The sequence below is a fragment of the Anas acuta genome, chromosome 7, assembly GCF_963932015.1.
Source record: "Anas acuta chromosome 7, bAnaAcu1.1, whole genome shotgun sequence".
Lineage (NCBI taxonomy): Eukaryota > Metazoa > Chordata > Aves > Anseriformes > Anatidae > Anas > Anas acuta.
In genome coordinates, this window is record NC_088985.1 from 36,880,110 (window position 1) to 36,893,626 (window position 13,517).

The window sequence follows — 13,517 nt, forward strand, 5'->3', positions numbered from 1 at the left end:
TAAAAAAGCAGGATGCGTCCTGGGGGATGCAGCTCATATGCCCTTTCTTGTTTTTACATTTTACAGCAGAATGACTACAGCGGTCCAGGCCTGTTGTGCGTGTATTTTGTTCCCATCCCCAGTCCTGTTTTGTTCTATTTTTAATGTCCATTAAAGCACGGCTAGGGGAGAGGGAGGGGCATGGCAAATGCGAGGTGCAAGCGGCCCTCTAAGGAAGCATCTGGCTCGCCGAGGGGCCAGCCCGCGCCTCCCTGCTCCTGCCCCGCCTGGCGCACTTGTCCCCCTGCCAGCCCTGGTGCCAGGACTCCCCTCCTCTCTTTGATGTTTGCGCTGCTGAAATGCTGTTTTACGTAAACACTGCTTAATGGAGCACATTGAGATGCAGTCAAAAGGAAGCGGCTATTGAATCGCTTGTTCGCGGCTTTTCTTTTCGGATCGTGAGAGATGCTCAAGGCAGGAATAAAAATTTTGCTTTTGTGAATGTCGCAAAAAGCAGGTGGAGCTGTAGGTGCTGGCAAGTTGTATGAGAATATTTTAAATAAGCAGTTAGCTGAGCGCAAGCTGGACAAAATATTAAAAAGCTCATCGTAGCTGCATCTTCATCAGCAGTGCCTTTCCTTAAGTGTTTGAATTTCTCCTTAGATTTTTGTAGTTCTCCATTACATGAAGCTTTATTTCCTGTAGCCTCTCTGAAGAAAGGATTCAAGAGATGTTAAGGCTAAATTTTGAGGTGGTTTAAAAAGGGTTCTCTGAAAGCGCGAGCCACCAGAAGCTGAAATTTTCAGTATGGGAATCATAAATTCCAACATGGAAATACTGATTTTTTTATGTCTTTTATCATATTTTCATAGGCGTCTCTTTAGAAATGCCATTGCTAACCAAGAAATTATTGTGTTACAATGCTTTAGTTAATGTAGTATTATTGATATCTCAGAATTACTTCAATAAAAAAACTGCTTTGCATGTACAAGTGTCTTTGTATATGTTTATAAATAAAACACAGTATATGATATATGGAGAAAATAAACTATACCCAACTGTACAATATAAAGCTGTATTTTTATCAAGGGTTTCTGGTGGCAATATAAACCACGAAAGCAAAGCTCAAGTGGTTTGTACGTGTCACCAGAACCCTGAGATAAAAATATAGCCTTATAATATGTACAGTTTGGGTGTATTTTACTTTCTTTTATAACATATGATACCAACAAAAGAACGCAGTATCAAGCAAACTTTAACCTTTTTCACATTTACATCCCTCGCTATTTTTTGTATCGCGTTTGCATTTGCTCTTTCACATGCCTGTCTGTATTTTTGCCCACACAGTGAACCTCAGCGCTTGTTTTCAGGGGGGTAAGTCCTTGGCCAGGCGGGCACCCAACTCCCGAGGGAATTCACGCTCAGAGCTGGCTGCTGTCAGTCCATCCACGAGGCCGTGTGGTGTTCGCCCACCCAGCAACATGGGGACACTTGCACATGGTGGCACTGTCACCAGCAGTGTCACCTTTGTCTGGGCAGCATCGACAGGGGGCGGCCCCCAGCCAAAAAGAAAGACACAGAGCCCACAGGCTCTGGTTTTGGGGTTTTCTCAGCCTCCTCACAGCGGTGCTGGTGCCGGCCCCAAGTAGCCTGCAGCCTGCTCTGGGTGGAGGTCACGGCAGTTTATGAAAACACCAAAGAGGGGCAAAGATATTAAAACACAGGCATCCGAATACATATCTCTATATACGCATGCACATAAGGAAAAAAAAAAAAAAAAAAAACACTCGGAACAAGACAGCTATGTTCTTTTTGCCTGGAATTGGGTTCCTCTGACCTATCAAGTTTCCTCCCATTCAGCCTTGCAGTGCTTTGAACTGCTGACATTGAGACACTGTGCAGCCAGGCACGACAGCTGGCTCTGCAGCATCTAATACCGACACATGCTGTTTTAGCCCATTTCCAGAGACTAAGATAATGAAAGATTCAAAAATAATATTTGTTTTGGCGGAACTACATTTATAATGAAATAGATGCCCTTGACCATGGAAGAAACTGAATTTTGCGGTGGGTCATTCTCCCCCCTCCCTTTTTTTTCCATACAAAACATGCTCTACAGCCAGTCTAAGGCCAATGGAAATATTTAAAAGGAATATGTTGTATTTCCTGGGTCAGATTTACAGCAGCGTTGCAGCGACACTGGTTGTACTGTTTTATGCTGGAATGAAAAATGCAGATTGCATCCTATGTATCAATACCAAATGGTAAAGGGCCCCAGGCTCAGGGATTGTTACAGATCACTTTCTTGCAAGCAGAGTTTGCAACGTAATGAGCTCATACTGTAAGCATCTTAAACAGAAAACCAGTTCATTGTAGATATAAGGCCATTTTTAGATATGTGTCCAAATCCTCTTCTCTCTGCTCATGCAACCAGCTCATTTAGAATTAGAGGAATTAGTCATCGGATGAGGGCCAGAATTATTTGCCCCATAAAGTTGCCATTTAATTTTTCTAAACAGTTTTCAAGCACCACACTCCTTTAAAGTGGCACTTGATATTTGCTGCACAGCATATCGGTTGAATGATGAACAGTGATGTGGTTGGTAGGACAGCGTTATCACTTTCCAAATGCATTAAGTTGTAGACAAGGGGCAGTAATTTTAATCTACTGTTTCTGTAAACATCATAGATCATTATTTCTTCCAGAGATAGATTATTACATTTAATCATGTTTCCCATGTTTTACCAAATCTAAAAATCATAATATTTATAGTATGTATTGCAGCCCGGTCAAAGATGCGCGTTGCATTAAAATGTTTATTTGCTGTGATAGGTGGTGCTGAAGACCTGCTTTCCTTTAAAGAAAACGCAATAAAAAAATAAACCCACAGAAAGATTGCTTAAAAACTTAAAGCGCAGTAATCCAATGGGAGCCCTGTAAGATTTATGTACTATTTCAAGAGTAATTGCTCAGTAAGAATCTTATAGGAATGTAAAAAAATCCTCAAAGAATTGCATTTACAGATTTAATTGTAATTCCTTTTATATGCCTATAGAAATTGAACAGAAATGCCAGTCGAAGGCTTCTCTTTAAAACTCCCTGCCCTTGCTGGGTTGCTGCGCGCCTCTGGTCGGTGCTACCATGGCTGGATTTAAAAACAATGGAAAATATTACAGGCGGTACACTCACTTGCCATTAAAGCAGACAGGATATTTCAGTTACATTGATGTGCAAACACAGCTTGTCAAAGATCCATGAGCTATTTTTGTTCCAAATAACATGCACAGGGTACGAGTAACAAATAAATAACACTTAATTCGTGGCTTGAAAAGGTAGCATTTTTCACAGTTTTCTTATTTTTTTTCTTAGCAAAACCTGTAATCTCTCCCTGTTTTACAGGCTGGGACTTCCAGACGATTTGCTCTTAACATTGCTATTTTTGTGGTGCCCTCTTCTTGCCAAAGAAGAAATCTTGATTTCTTTTTCCCTACATTGCTGTTGTTTTGGGGTGGAGGGCAGCGAGCAGCGGCAGCCTCGGCCCCGGCACCATCGCTTTACCACTGAGGCTCCATCCCTTCGCCCCTTATCAGCCCTCCCGGGGCTGATCCAGACCAGCCCCAGGCCCGTGTGAAGTAACGGGCGGGTGGCAGCGGAGCAGGGCTGGGGCTGGACCCGGCGGCACCGGCGGGCGACAGCGGGGCGGTCTGGGCTCCATCAGCCTCGCGCCACGGCTGGGCCGGGGAGCCTGGGCCTGGTAGCGGGGCCACGAGGTGAAAATTGACGTGAGTGCGGCGCGCTGGCAGCCCCTGTGATTGATGAAAGGATATTGTTAACGAGCCTTTAAAGTTTCTCGTTAATGGTCGCTTGCTTTTTTTTTTTTTTTTCCATTGAAAAAAGCCAGAAGAAAAAAAAAAAAAAAAAAGGAAAAATTCCACATGAGCAGTAATTAAGATCGATCCCATACAGTATGTCGAGTTATCAATTTTTAAAACCCCTTTAAGTGCCGTACGTGGTTATTTTAAACAGTGCTTTTCATTTGGTGCTGGAGCATGCGGGCCAGCCCCAGCACCGCAGGCTGCCCCGTGCGATGTCCCGTGCCACCGGCACGGCCGTGACTGCCAGCAGCATTCAGGCCATGTGCCTGCGAAGCTGAGGAGCACGGTGCTGACAAGGAGCACGGTGCTGACAAGGAGCACCACGCTCACTCATGTCCAGGCACTGCCAACCTCATGGGACCAGGCCCCAGCCACGGCCATGCTCCAGCAGGGGCCTGGTGTCTGCCAGGGCCTGTGTTCGGTGGAAATAACCCTCAGCATCACCCACGTGGAGAGCACATAGTGGCTGCTGAGGTGGTGTAGTTCCACCTCAGGTAGTTTCACCTCATGGAAGACACGTGGCTTGGTTGAAAAGTGGACATTTTAGCCACCAGTTTGTGCTCGGCACAGCCAGCCGGCTGGCAGCACACACAGAGTCAGTAGCCGTAGCAGGGCAGGACACAGGCAGTGGCTATCACAGGGATTTACTTGTGCAGAGCCAGGCTTGATATGAGTCTTTAAAGCTTTAAAGTCAAGCAAGCAGAGTGAAATCCCATCGTGTTTCCCAGTGATGGATTGAAAAATTACTGATTTTATTTATTGGAAGCTTGACATAGATTATGGCCCAGAGTTTTTAAAATTTAAGTCTCAAATATGATCCCTGTGCCTGCTTTTGTTAAGCAAGCACATGCTACGTGTTTTTTAAAACAGTGTCACCGTGCCCAGAGAGGCTGTGGATGCCCCATCCCTGGAGGTGTTGAGGCCAGGCTGGATGAGGCCTTGGCCGACCTGATCTAGTGGGTGGCATCCCTGTCTGTGGCAGGGGAGTGGAACTAGAAGACCTTTAAGGTCCCTTTCAACACGAGCTATACTATGATTCTGTGATTCTGTGATGATATTTGAATGCAGATTTAATTTTTGGAGCAATGAGCAAGCAGCAGTCCTTCAGTGCTTAACTAACAGCACAGCTGTGGTACAATGAAATGCTTTCTTTATAATGCTCAATGAAAACATGCCCTTCTCCTTTCTGAACAAAGTGCTCGCAAGCAAACTGTAACAAAAAGACCACCTTGTAGTTGCGGATAACCTTCTTGTAGGGGGCTTGGGGTAGGACGTCACCCACGTGCACGCCTGGCTGGGAGCTTCTGTTGGTAGATCTGCCAAGAGATCGAGAGTTTTCCAAGAACAATCTGGCTATGGTAGCGTGCCCCGTTGTACTGCACCACCACTGGTAGGTGGAGTTGAAGCGTTGCGGGAGCAACCTCTGTGCTCCCCATGTGGGAGCAGGGATGTCGGCAGGGCCGGCCAGGCCGCACTCTGCTCCTCTCGCCAGGCCCCAGCACCGAGTTTTGGCTGCAGCACAGCGCCAGCCATGTTGGAGAAAGAGAAAGCAAATCCCCTCCGTTTGATCTGGAAGCTGCAGGAAGCTGTCCTTAACACGGTCCCTCGGGCCCGTGCTGCTGTAGCGGTTATGTCTCCTTGCAAGGCTTTCTGAAGCAGGCTTATTGCATAGAAATTAGTGAGGAGGGAGAGCACTGCGTGTGTCAGGACCCCTGCTTGCTCTTTGTGAAATGGAAAAGAGAGGCGTGAGCACAGAGCCTGGTTGAATCTCAGACCTACACCTGGTCTCCACTGGCAGGAGTGGTTTCGGGGCTGAGTTTTGTGGTTTTACCTTTATCCAAACAGCGTCATCCTTCTCAGCACCTCCGTTCACTGCTGTTCACAAGGCGGAGGCACAAGCACTTGAGAAGGCACAACACACAAAAGCACAATTTGTCCTTGCAGCAGCTGTCAGACACCAAAAATACCCGGCAGAGACATAAAATAGGTAAGGGCAAAGGGACTGGAGCCTGTTTGTACAGTGGCAGCATCCAGATAGCAGCCAGTGTGGGTACAAACCTCGAGCTAATGGCACCGTGCAAGTAAAGAAAGATGAGTGCAGGCTCCCGAGCCACAGGAAAACCACCCATACAAGGAAGGAGTTCTGCTGAGCTACATTCGATATGGCCAAAATTGAACTGGGAAGTAAAGGCAAAAATTGGAATGAAACTGATATACCGCTCATGAAAGTTGCTTCAATGGCCGTCAATGTATTTTGCGGCAGAAATGATGGTGCAAATGCAGTAAAGTGCAAAAAGAAGGGCACTTGATTGAAGCTTGGACCTCCGAATGTTGCTTGGTTTGGAGACCACCTCTGTAGCCACAGAAGCAACACGGGGAGGCTGCAAACTGAAGAAACGTTTGTGTGCTCCAGCAACTGCCTTACACCACGTTTGTCCTCTAAAAAGAGCAGACTAAAAATACCCTGAGTTCCTGCAGAAGGCACTGTTTGAGAGGGAGCAGGCCGTTAATTGAGCGGTTGCTTGTCTCCAGCTCAGTAATCAGTCTTCCCGCACCGCCGTTCCTGATGACCAGCAAACTGTCTCCAACCTTCTGGTTGTCAAGAAAATTGTGACAAGGCAAATGTCGGATCATGTGGAGCCTTCTGAATTTTTTGACCCCTTCAATCTGTTTTCCAGTCTCAGTATGGCAAAGAAGCTGTGATGGACTAATTGCTTGTCTCTTTTCTCCGGGCAGAGGATAAAGACCAGGTACATCATCTGATTCCTTTAGATTAGCAGCATCCTCTATTTCACAGGCTTACATCCTTATGTCGACCACTGCAGGCTTGCTTTGGACAAGCTGCCTTTTTGCCAAAGTCAGCGCTGAAAATGTTGAGGTCCTGCAGTGTTCAGTCTGATGGGGTTCCTGCGAATCTGGTTTAAGCAGTGCAATGCAGGCTGTGGCATACGTATCACTCAAAAAAAAAAAAAAAAAAAAAAAAAAAAAAAAGATTGATTCACCAAAACACACAACATACTGCAGCTGCTGAGAGGAAAAGATATCTTGAACATGTTGCACTTCCATTTCTTGTTTCAACCTACATGTATGTGCTATACAGGTAGTATACTCTGCATTTAGAGTGACCTTCATAACCATTGGTCTTGATTTTACTAAACTTCCCTTCTGTACGCTGCAACTGGTATCCTGGACAGTTGTTTTCTTGGCCTTTCTCTTAATTTTTTTCCTGCTGATGTCAGTAAAATGATATGAGAATTGTAGAGTTAGGTGTATTTTTAAAACTGTAAAGGGACTTTTCTGTGGAAAATTGGAAAATCTGTTTGGGAAAATCTCTGTGAAAATTTAGATTCCAGTCCTCTTTTCCATGCTATGTTGCTTATCTCATTTATTTTGGAAAATAAAAGAAGATAATAACACTTGGTTCAGCTGGAAATTTGATTATTTTTGGCCTTTCAAAATCTGATCATAAATGACTTTTGCCATTTAAGAGCTGGGGGTACTGCAGCACCCTGGGAAAGGCCTCCAAAACTTGGAAAATATCAAAACTTTTTAAAGTAATTGCACATTTACTGGACTTTAGTAAGGGACCTGTTGAGCACCTCGGTTGAAATGCATCACATTTCCTTAGCACTTCGGACAGTTGCAATATTTGACTGCTGCCAAACAGACTCAAGCTGAGGAAGAACTAAAACACAGAGCCTTACATGATGCCGAAGCGGCACCAGTGATGGGTAAACCTGCCTGAAAACCTCAGAGCCAAATTGTGCCTGGAAAACAAAAGATGATGCGTTGTATCTGCGTGTCGTGAGCTGCCTTTTGGTGTTTAATGCCTGGAAATGTGATCCTTAGTCTGTGTGCGGATAGGTGACGTCCAAAATGTCCTGTCTGTGCAATCGCCAGTAGGCCCTGTCCTGGTGGAGGGCATCCTCGTGGGCTCTGCACAAGTCCCTCACGAGTCTCTGAAGGACAAAGCCAGCACAGCAGGACAGAACTGGAGGTTGGGGCTTACGTCTCAAGAGCAATTTCTTTAAACCCATACAGACGTTGGGGGCGGACAAGATGTTGAAGCTTGACTGCTGAGAAACAGAAGCCCTTCCGTTGACGATGCACCTTCAGCTACAGCCCTCAGAGCCTATTTTGTCTACTTGTGTGTTTTGGAAAGCTTTGGGTGCGTTTTCAGCGACTTATATGCAAATAATGAAAGCCCCGTGCATTTATCTCTTTCTAAGGATCATATGTATGCGTATGTAAATGCAGCTGGTAATTGCACGCAGCCCTCTGGCTCCTGGTGAGCTGCCAGCGTGACCCTCCGTGTCAGAAAGCTTGTGCATCACGGCTTTAAAGAGGGTGCTGCCGAGAGAGAGCCGCTGTGCGCTCAGCAGGGGGTGGCAGGGGGGGCTGGAAGCACTCACGCTTACCGGGGAGCACCACAAAACTCCTCCAAGCCTCCCGCACAAACGCAGCAGAACTTTTCCGAGCGCGCAGACCACATTATCCCTACCCTGCGTTTTAGTTTAAGCATTAAAATTCAAGGTCTAAATACGTAGTTTTAAATTGGAGACGAGTATATGCACATTGCAAATGTAGATGTATCTTGCTGAGTACACAGCCCATAAAATATGTAGTATAAGATCACTCATTTATTTAAAGACGCTTTTTACTTCAGATAGGAAATGACACAAATCTAAATATTACAATGCAAAGTAATGTGTAACTGTCTGTATGTTATAGCCTTAACACTATACTTCTGATGCAGAAGAGATATAGCAGCTGCACTTTAATTTCAAGCAAATTGATCCCAGATGTAAATGTTGTTTTGTTCCATGGAAGATAGTGCACAGGTAAAGCAAATATCATTGGTTTATAGTCCAACAGAGTGTTGCAACAGGATCCAGCCTCTTCTGCCTGGGCACACATAAAAGCCTGGTGGCTGCGACAGAGGAGAATGCCTGAAAAGGATACCATAAAAAGAGATAGCTTTGCTTTTTACCCTTTAAGAATACAGCCACCTGTGATCTAAGCAGCTGTTTTGAAGCCAGGAAAGCTTCTTGGTTTGTCAATTATCCTGCAGGCAAAAATCTAAATTTGGCTTGTTTTCCATTTCTTTCACTTCACATTTTGGAGGAGCATTTTTCTCCCACTGTAGTTATGCTTGACGTAAAAATAAAATAATAATACAAAAAAAAATACTATATTTACTGACTCAGTAAGCCACTCCTTTCAAACTAAAAATAATAATAGTAATTCCGCTGCACTTTGCCTGGAGATACCCCTAAGTCAGTGGCACCATCGGCAAGGTATAAACAGTATAATGGCTTCTTTGCCATCCCCAGAATATAGAGGACAGCAAGAAGGCCAAGTATCCTACTGTTGCAGCTCTTCTTTTGAACAACAAGATTTAAAAATAAAATAAAAAAAATAAAAAATAAAAAAAAAGCAGTCTGTTTGCTGGCAGAGGAAAAACTCAGAGGCGTTCACCCCACTGCTGCTTCCCAGTGAACTCCCAGTTCTCACTGCTGGTCTGACTTGCCTTTGTTCTCCGTCACTTTTAGGTCAGGTCTGTGTGAGCAGGTTTACTGGCTTTGCAATGGGTGTGATTTAGTTAAATCTGGGAACATTGCATTTGGATGCTTCCAAGTCATCACAGTGTGAACTGGTGTTTAACTGATTGCAGTCAAGCATCTGGGAGCTCCCCGACTTGATGGCTGAGCTGATTTAATGCTACTTCCTTCTGAACCAGCCCAGGTTGTGTACAGGTTGTGCACTGGGTGCAGTCTTTCAAATGCCAAAATCTCTGAAGGAAAGTGTGTATAAAGGTGTTACTGAGGGGAAGGCACTAGACAAAACTGTGGTGCTTTTGCACAACAAAATTTTTTCCTATATACATCGCATAGGGTTGACTGAATCTGGCAGAGGTGTGGTATAAGACGTATATAACCTTATGTAGCAACTTCTGCAGGCGTTTCAGAGTTGGACGTATTGACCACATCCTGAATTCCTTACTCGGGTGAAACCTGCCAAGAGGTCAATGTGAATCTCGACTAGTCAATTTGTTGAGGCTTTGGATGGCTATTTCTGCATGGGTTTGCAGCACACACCGTTGGGCAGGATGCGGTTTTACGGAGGGTAACATCCAGCCAGGTCCAGGCGAGGTGCTGCCGGTGCTCTGCGGGGCTGAGCAGAGGTCGCGGCGTGCGCTCAGCCTGACAGAGCTGCTGGATAATAGCAGGGCACTTACCTCAAATCACAGGTTGTGAAAACTGACATTTCCATCCAAATTACTCCAATAGCCAACTGTTCCCCGGTGCAACTTCTTCTGTAAGTGACATGGTGACAGTGATCCAGAAATTTAACTTGCTGTTGTCTCATTCCAAGTGGAATTATGAAGTTTGTGACATGCATTAGGAGGATGGCTCCTGGTCGCAGCCGGTGCTTTGTGTGTGTGTGTGTGTGTGATTAATCACAGGGCGAGCACAGAGCCCGGGAAGCTTTGTCAGCTCAGGAGAGCTGTCCCTGCTGTGAACCAGCTCCTTCTGACTCCTCTTCTCCTCGTCTCCCATTGTCTGAGCGAAGAGCTACCGCTCCACTGAAGTTTTCCTGGCATCTCGTCGTTGCCTGAGATTTTTGTACATCTCTCTCTTTAATTACAATGTGCAGATCATCTGTTCTTGACATGTGAGTACCTGATGGTCACATTTCTCTGCTCCCTCCTCTCCTCAGGGATGCCTCTTGGATTCATTTTTTTCACAGCTTGACTTTCATTGCAAGTTACCTTTTAAATTTCTCTCCAACCTTTAAAGCGGGAGACCTTTTCTGTTCATAAAATAGGCCAGCAGATTTTGTGATTCGTGCTGTTTGGCATACACAGGCTGAAATCACATATAATTTTTGCCCCATTTTTATTTCTGTTTTACGCGGTAAGCCATACACCGTGCTGCTCTCTACAATAGATAGCTCCAGTGCCAGATGCTGGAGACAAAGCATTTGAAGGTGGGCCACCTGCCCGTGCCTTAGAGGCTCCTGGACAAACCTCCACTGATGTCCTGCCACCACCAAGCCTGACAGAAAAAATTGAGGTAGGTCCTTGGATGCCTTGGTGGCACTTTTCAGGAGAAGGCCACAGGGTCCACTCAACAGGCTTGGGCCCAACAGGCTTGAAGAGATCAGGACATGGTGGGGTCAGGCTGTAGGTTCCCTTAATTTCACCCCATCCCTCTGTGAAGAAGCTGGACGAGGACGTGGATCCTACCTGAAGCTCAGTACACACCTTGTTAACCAAAACCGGAGATGGGCCCGAGCCCCAGTTGTCAGTCAGGACATCCACGAGCAGGATAAACATCCCCAACCTTGTCTTATAGTCATCTTCCCTTAAAATTCTTTTTTATAACTTGATAACCAGCAAACGTATCGGTCAGTTATTCAGGAAAACACAATTACAAAGTTGTGTTTATCTGCATTTCTTTGAGGAAAAACTAGGCCTTGTTATTGCTATCACAGTCAGAAGAATAATTAACGTCAAGTTTTGTAGAGAATTCATTACCTCCTTGGACAGGGAACAACTCTAGCCATATTTTGCAGACACAATTTCAGAAGAAAAAATACAGTCTGTGCTAGATGTCTGTGAGTCATGGTCTTCCTTGCCTGACAACAGAAGTCAATAAAACCAAACAGACAGACTGTTTGTGGATTCGACACCATGTACCATCCGTCAGTGAAGACATTCTGTTAAATTAAGGTTCTTCTACCATTTTCAAATTAAATTCTCGTAGAAACATTGCATCTCAAATTCACTGGAAATGATGTATAACCGATGTGCTCAGAGGTTGGTTATGAGGGTATACTGCTAGCCTGGAATATCATCCTGCCCAGCGCTTGCACTTTGATCTCTCTTCCAAGTTTCTGGAAGCTAATCCTGATCCTTCTTGAATCCCTGGGCTTGGATGAGGTTCATTCCTGCTTTTGGACCCTCAACAACCCAATAATCTCCAAAGGTTTACAAGACCATGGAAACTTCTTCAGTCTTCAGAAATGTCACCTCGTTACACCACACCTTATTTTATGGTATCGGTTGGCCTTGGGGGAATCTTTCAATAAATTCCTTTCAAATCTGACTTTATGGTTTTCCACCTGCAAGAAAATTAAACCTCATGTACAGACTGCTGTTTGTTTATGTAAATTTCTGAAGATGTGTCCGTCTATTGAAGAATGGTCTAAGCAAGGCTGTGGAAATTGCAGCTAAACAAAGGTGAGGATTAGTTATGTCGTCCCCCACCATCCCCCCACCCCACCCCTCACCCCCCCCAAAAAACAAAAAAAAAAATATCTAAAATTTTGTCATTCTATCCTTAAGAAAGGAAAGTATTAGCTTCCTGGGGCAGTGCTTTTTAGCAAGTCAGGGTACCTGTGATGAAAAAAATAATAATAAAAAAAATAGAATATTTGTTTATTACTTACCATTATCTGAAGTGCCCAAATAAATTATGTACATTTGTTTCAAAGCAGTTCCATGATGTTGTGGCCAATTAAATGTGACTTTGATACCCACATTAAAGATAATGAGATTATTCAAAACAACTTTTTAATAATAAATATTTCTTCACATTTACGGAAGGGTCACATCAGTATAAAAAACCTTGAAACCAGAAAACAACATGAGAAAAATCAGACACTAAATGACCTTGTTGTTAAATTCCCTGAAGTGGACCTACTTCAGTAGGCAGACAGGTGTATTTCCACTGCTGGAAATACAAAATTTTGGGTGATACTTCTACCTTGCACAAGAATTTCTGGACACTGCATGACCCTGCCAGGAGCTCCCGGTTGCCTCAAGGTGCTTCTACACAAAGCAGAAATGCTGAAAAAGGAACCTTGCTCAAAAAGTGATAATGAAGTTTGTGTGCAAAGCTGTCAAAGAAAGGGTGAAAAATGACCAGATCACAGAAAAGAAGTTTAAAGGTTAGGTGTGAAGGAGACTTCACAGTTACTTTTATAGAGACTGCACAGGCTTTTGATGCAAAAATGAAAACCAAGCAGTTTAGAAAATATTAAACTAAATTCTGGAGTTTCAGGGAACACCACTTCCTCTTTTGTCTGAACTAACAGCTTTAAATCTCCCACGGTCTGGTCAGAGAGAGAAGCATGGCTACCAGTTTTGGGCTGAAGGAGATATGCTGTAAAACAGTGGTTTTCATTAAGATGAATCACGGCAAAAGTAACAAAAATGGGCTTTGATATAACCATGAATAGAGGATTAACTGCACAATACTGCCTTTTTTTTTTTTTTTTTTTTTGAATTCTGAGTGTCTCTTATTTGTTTTGTGTTTCTTCTTGATACCAACAATAAAAATAATGTTTGGCTGCTAAGTGAGCAAGTGTGCTAAAAAAGGTCTTTGTGGCACTTGGAAGCTGCTTGCCAGTAGGTGACTGTTTTGGGGAGGCAGAAAGGGAAAAGCTTCTCTTGTTTTATTCTCAAGGGCTGAAATTTAATTCTTGGAACATGACTCATATTTTATTTCTTATCAAGACTCTCATCTCCATAATTGTGAGCAAAAATATATGAAGAAAAAGAATAAAAAAAAAAAAAAGGAATAGGAAAGGGAAAAGAGAAAGAGAAAGAGAAAGAAAGAAAAAGAAAAAGAAAAAGAAAAAGAAAAAGAAAAAGA

General features: G+C 44.0%; 1 protein-coding gene across 1 annotated transcript in view; it reads left to right on the top strand.

Moving 5' to 3' along the window:
• Window positions 1-963, top strand: part of MGMT (O-6-methylguanine-DNA methyltransferase) — a 154,386-nt gene extending 153,423 nt beyond the window's left edge. The window contains exon 8 of the mRNA XM_068689253.1: window positions 67-963. Within this exon, the coding sequence (XP_068545354.1) occupies window positions 67-144 (78 nt within the window). The 3' untranslated portion in view covers window positions 145-963. The remainder of the gene's footprint in view (window positions 1-66) is intronic.
• The last annotated feature ends 12,554 nt before the right edge of the window (window positions 964-13,517 follow it).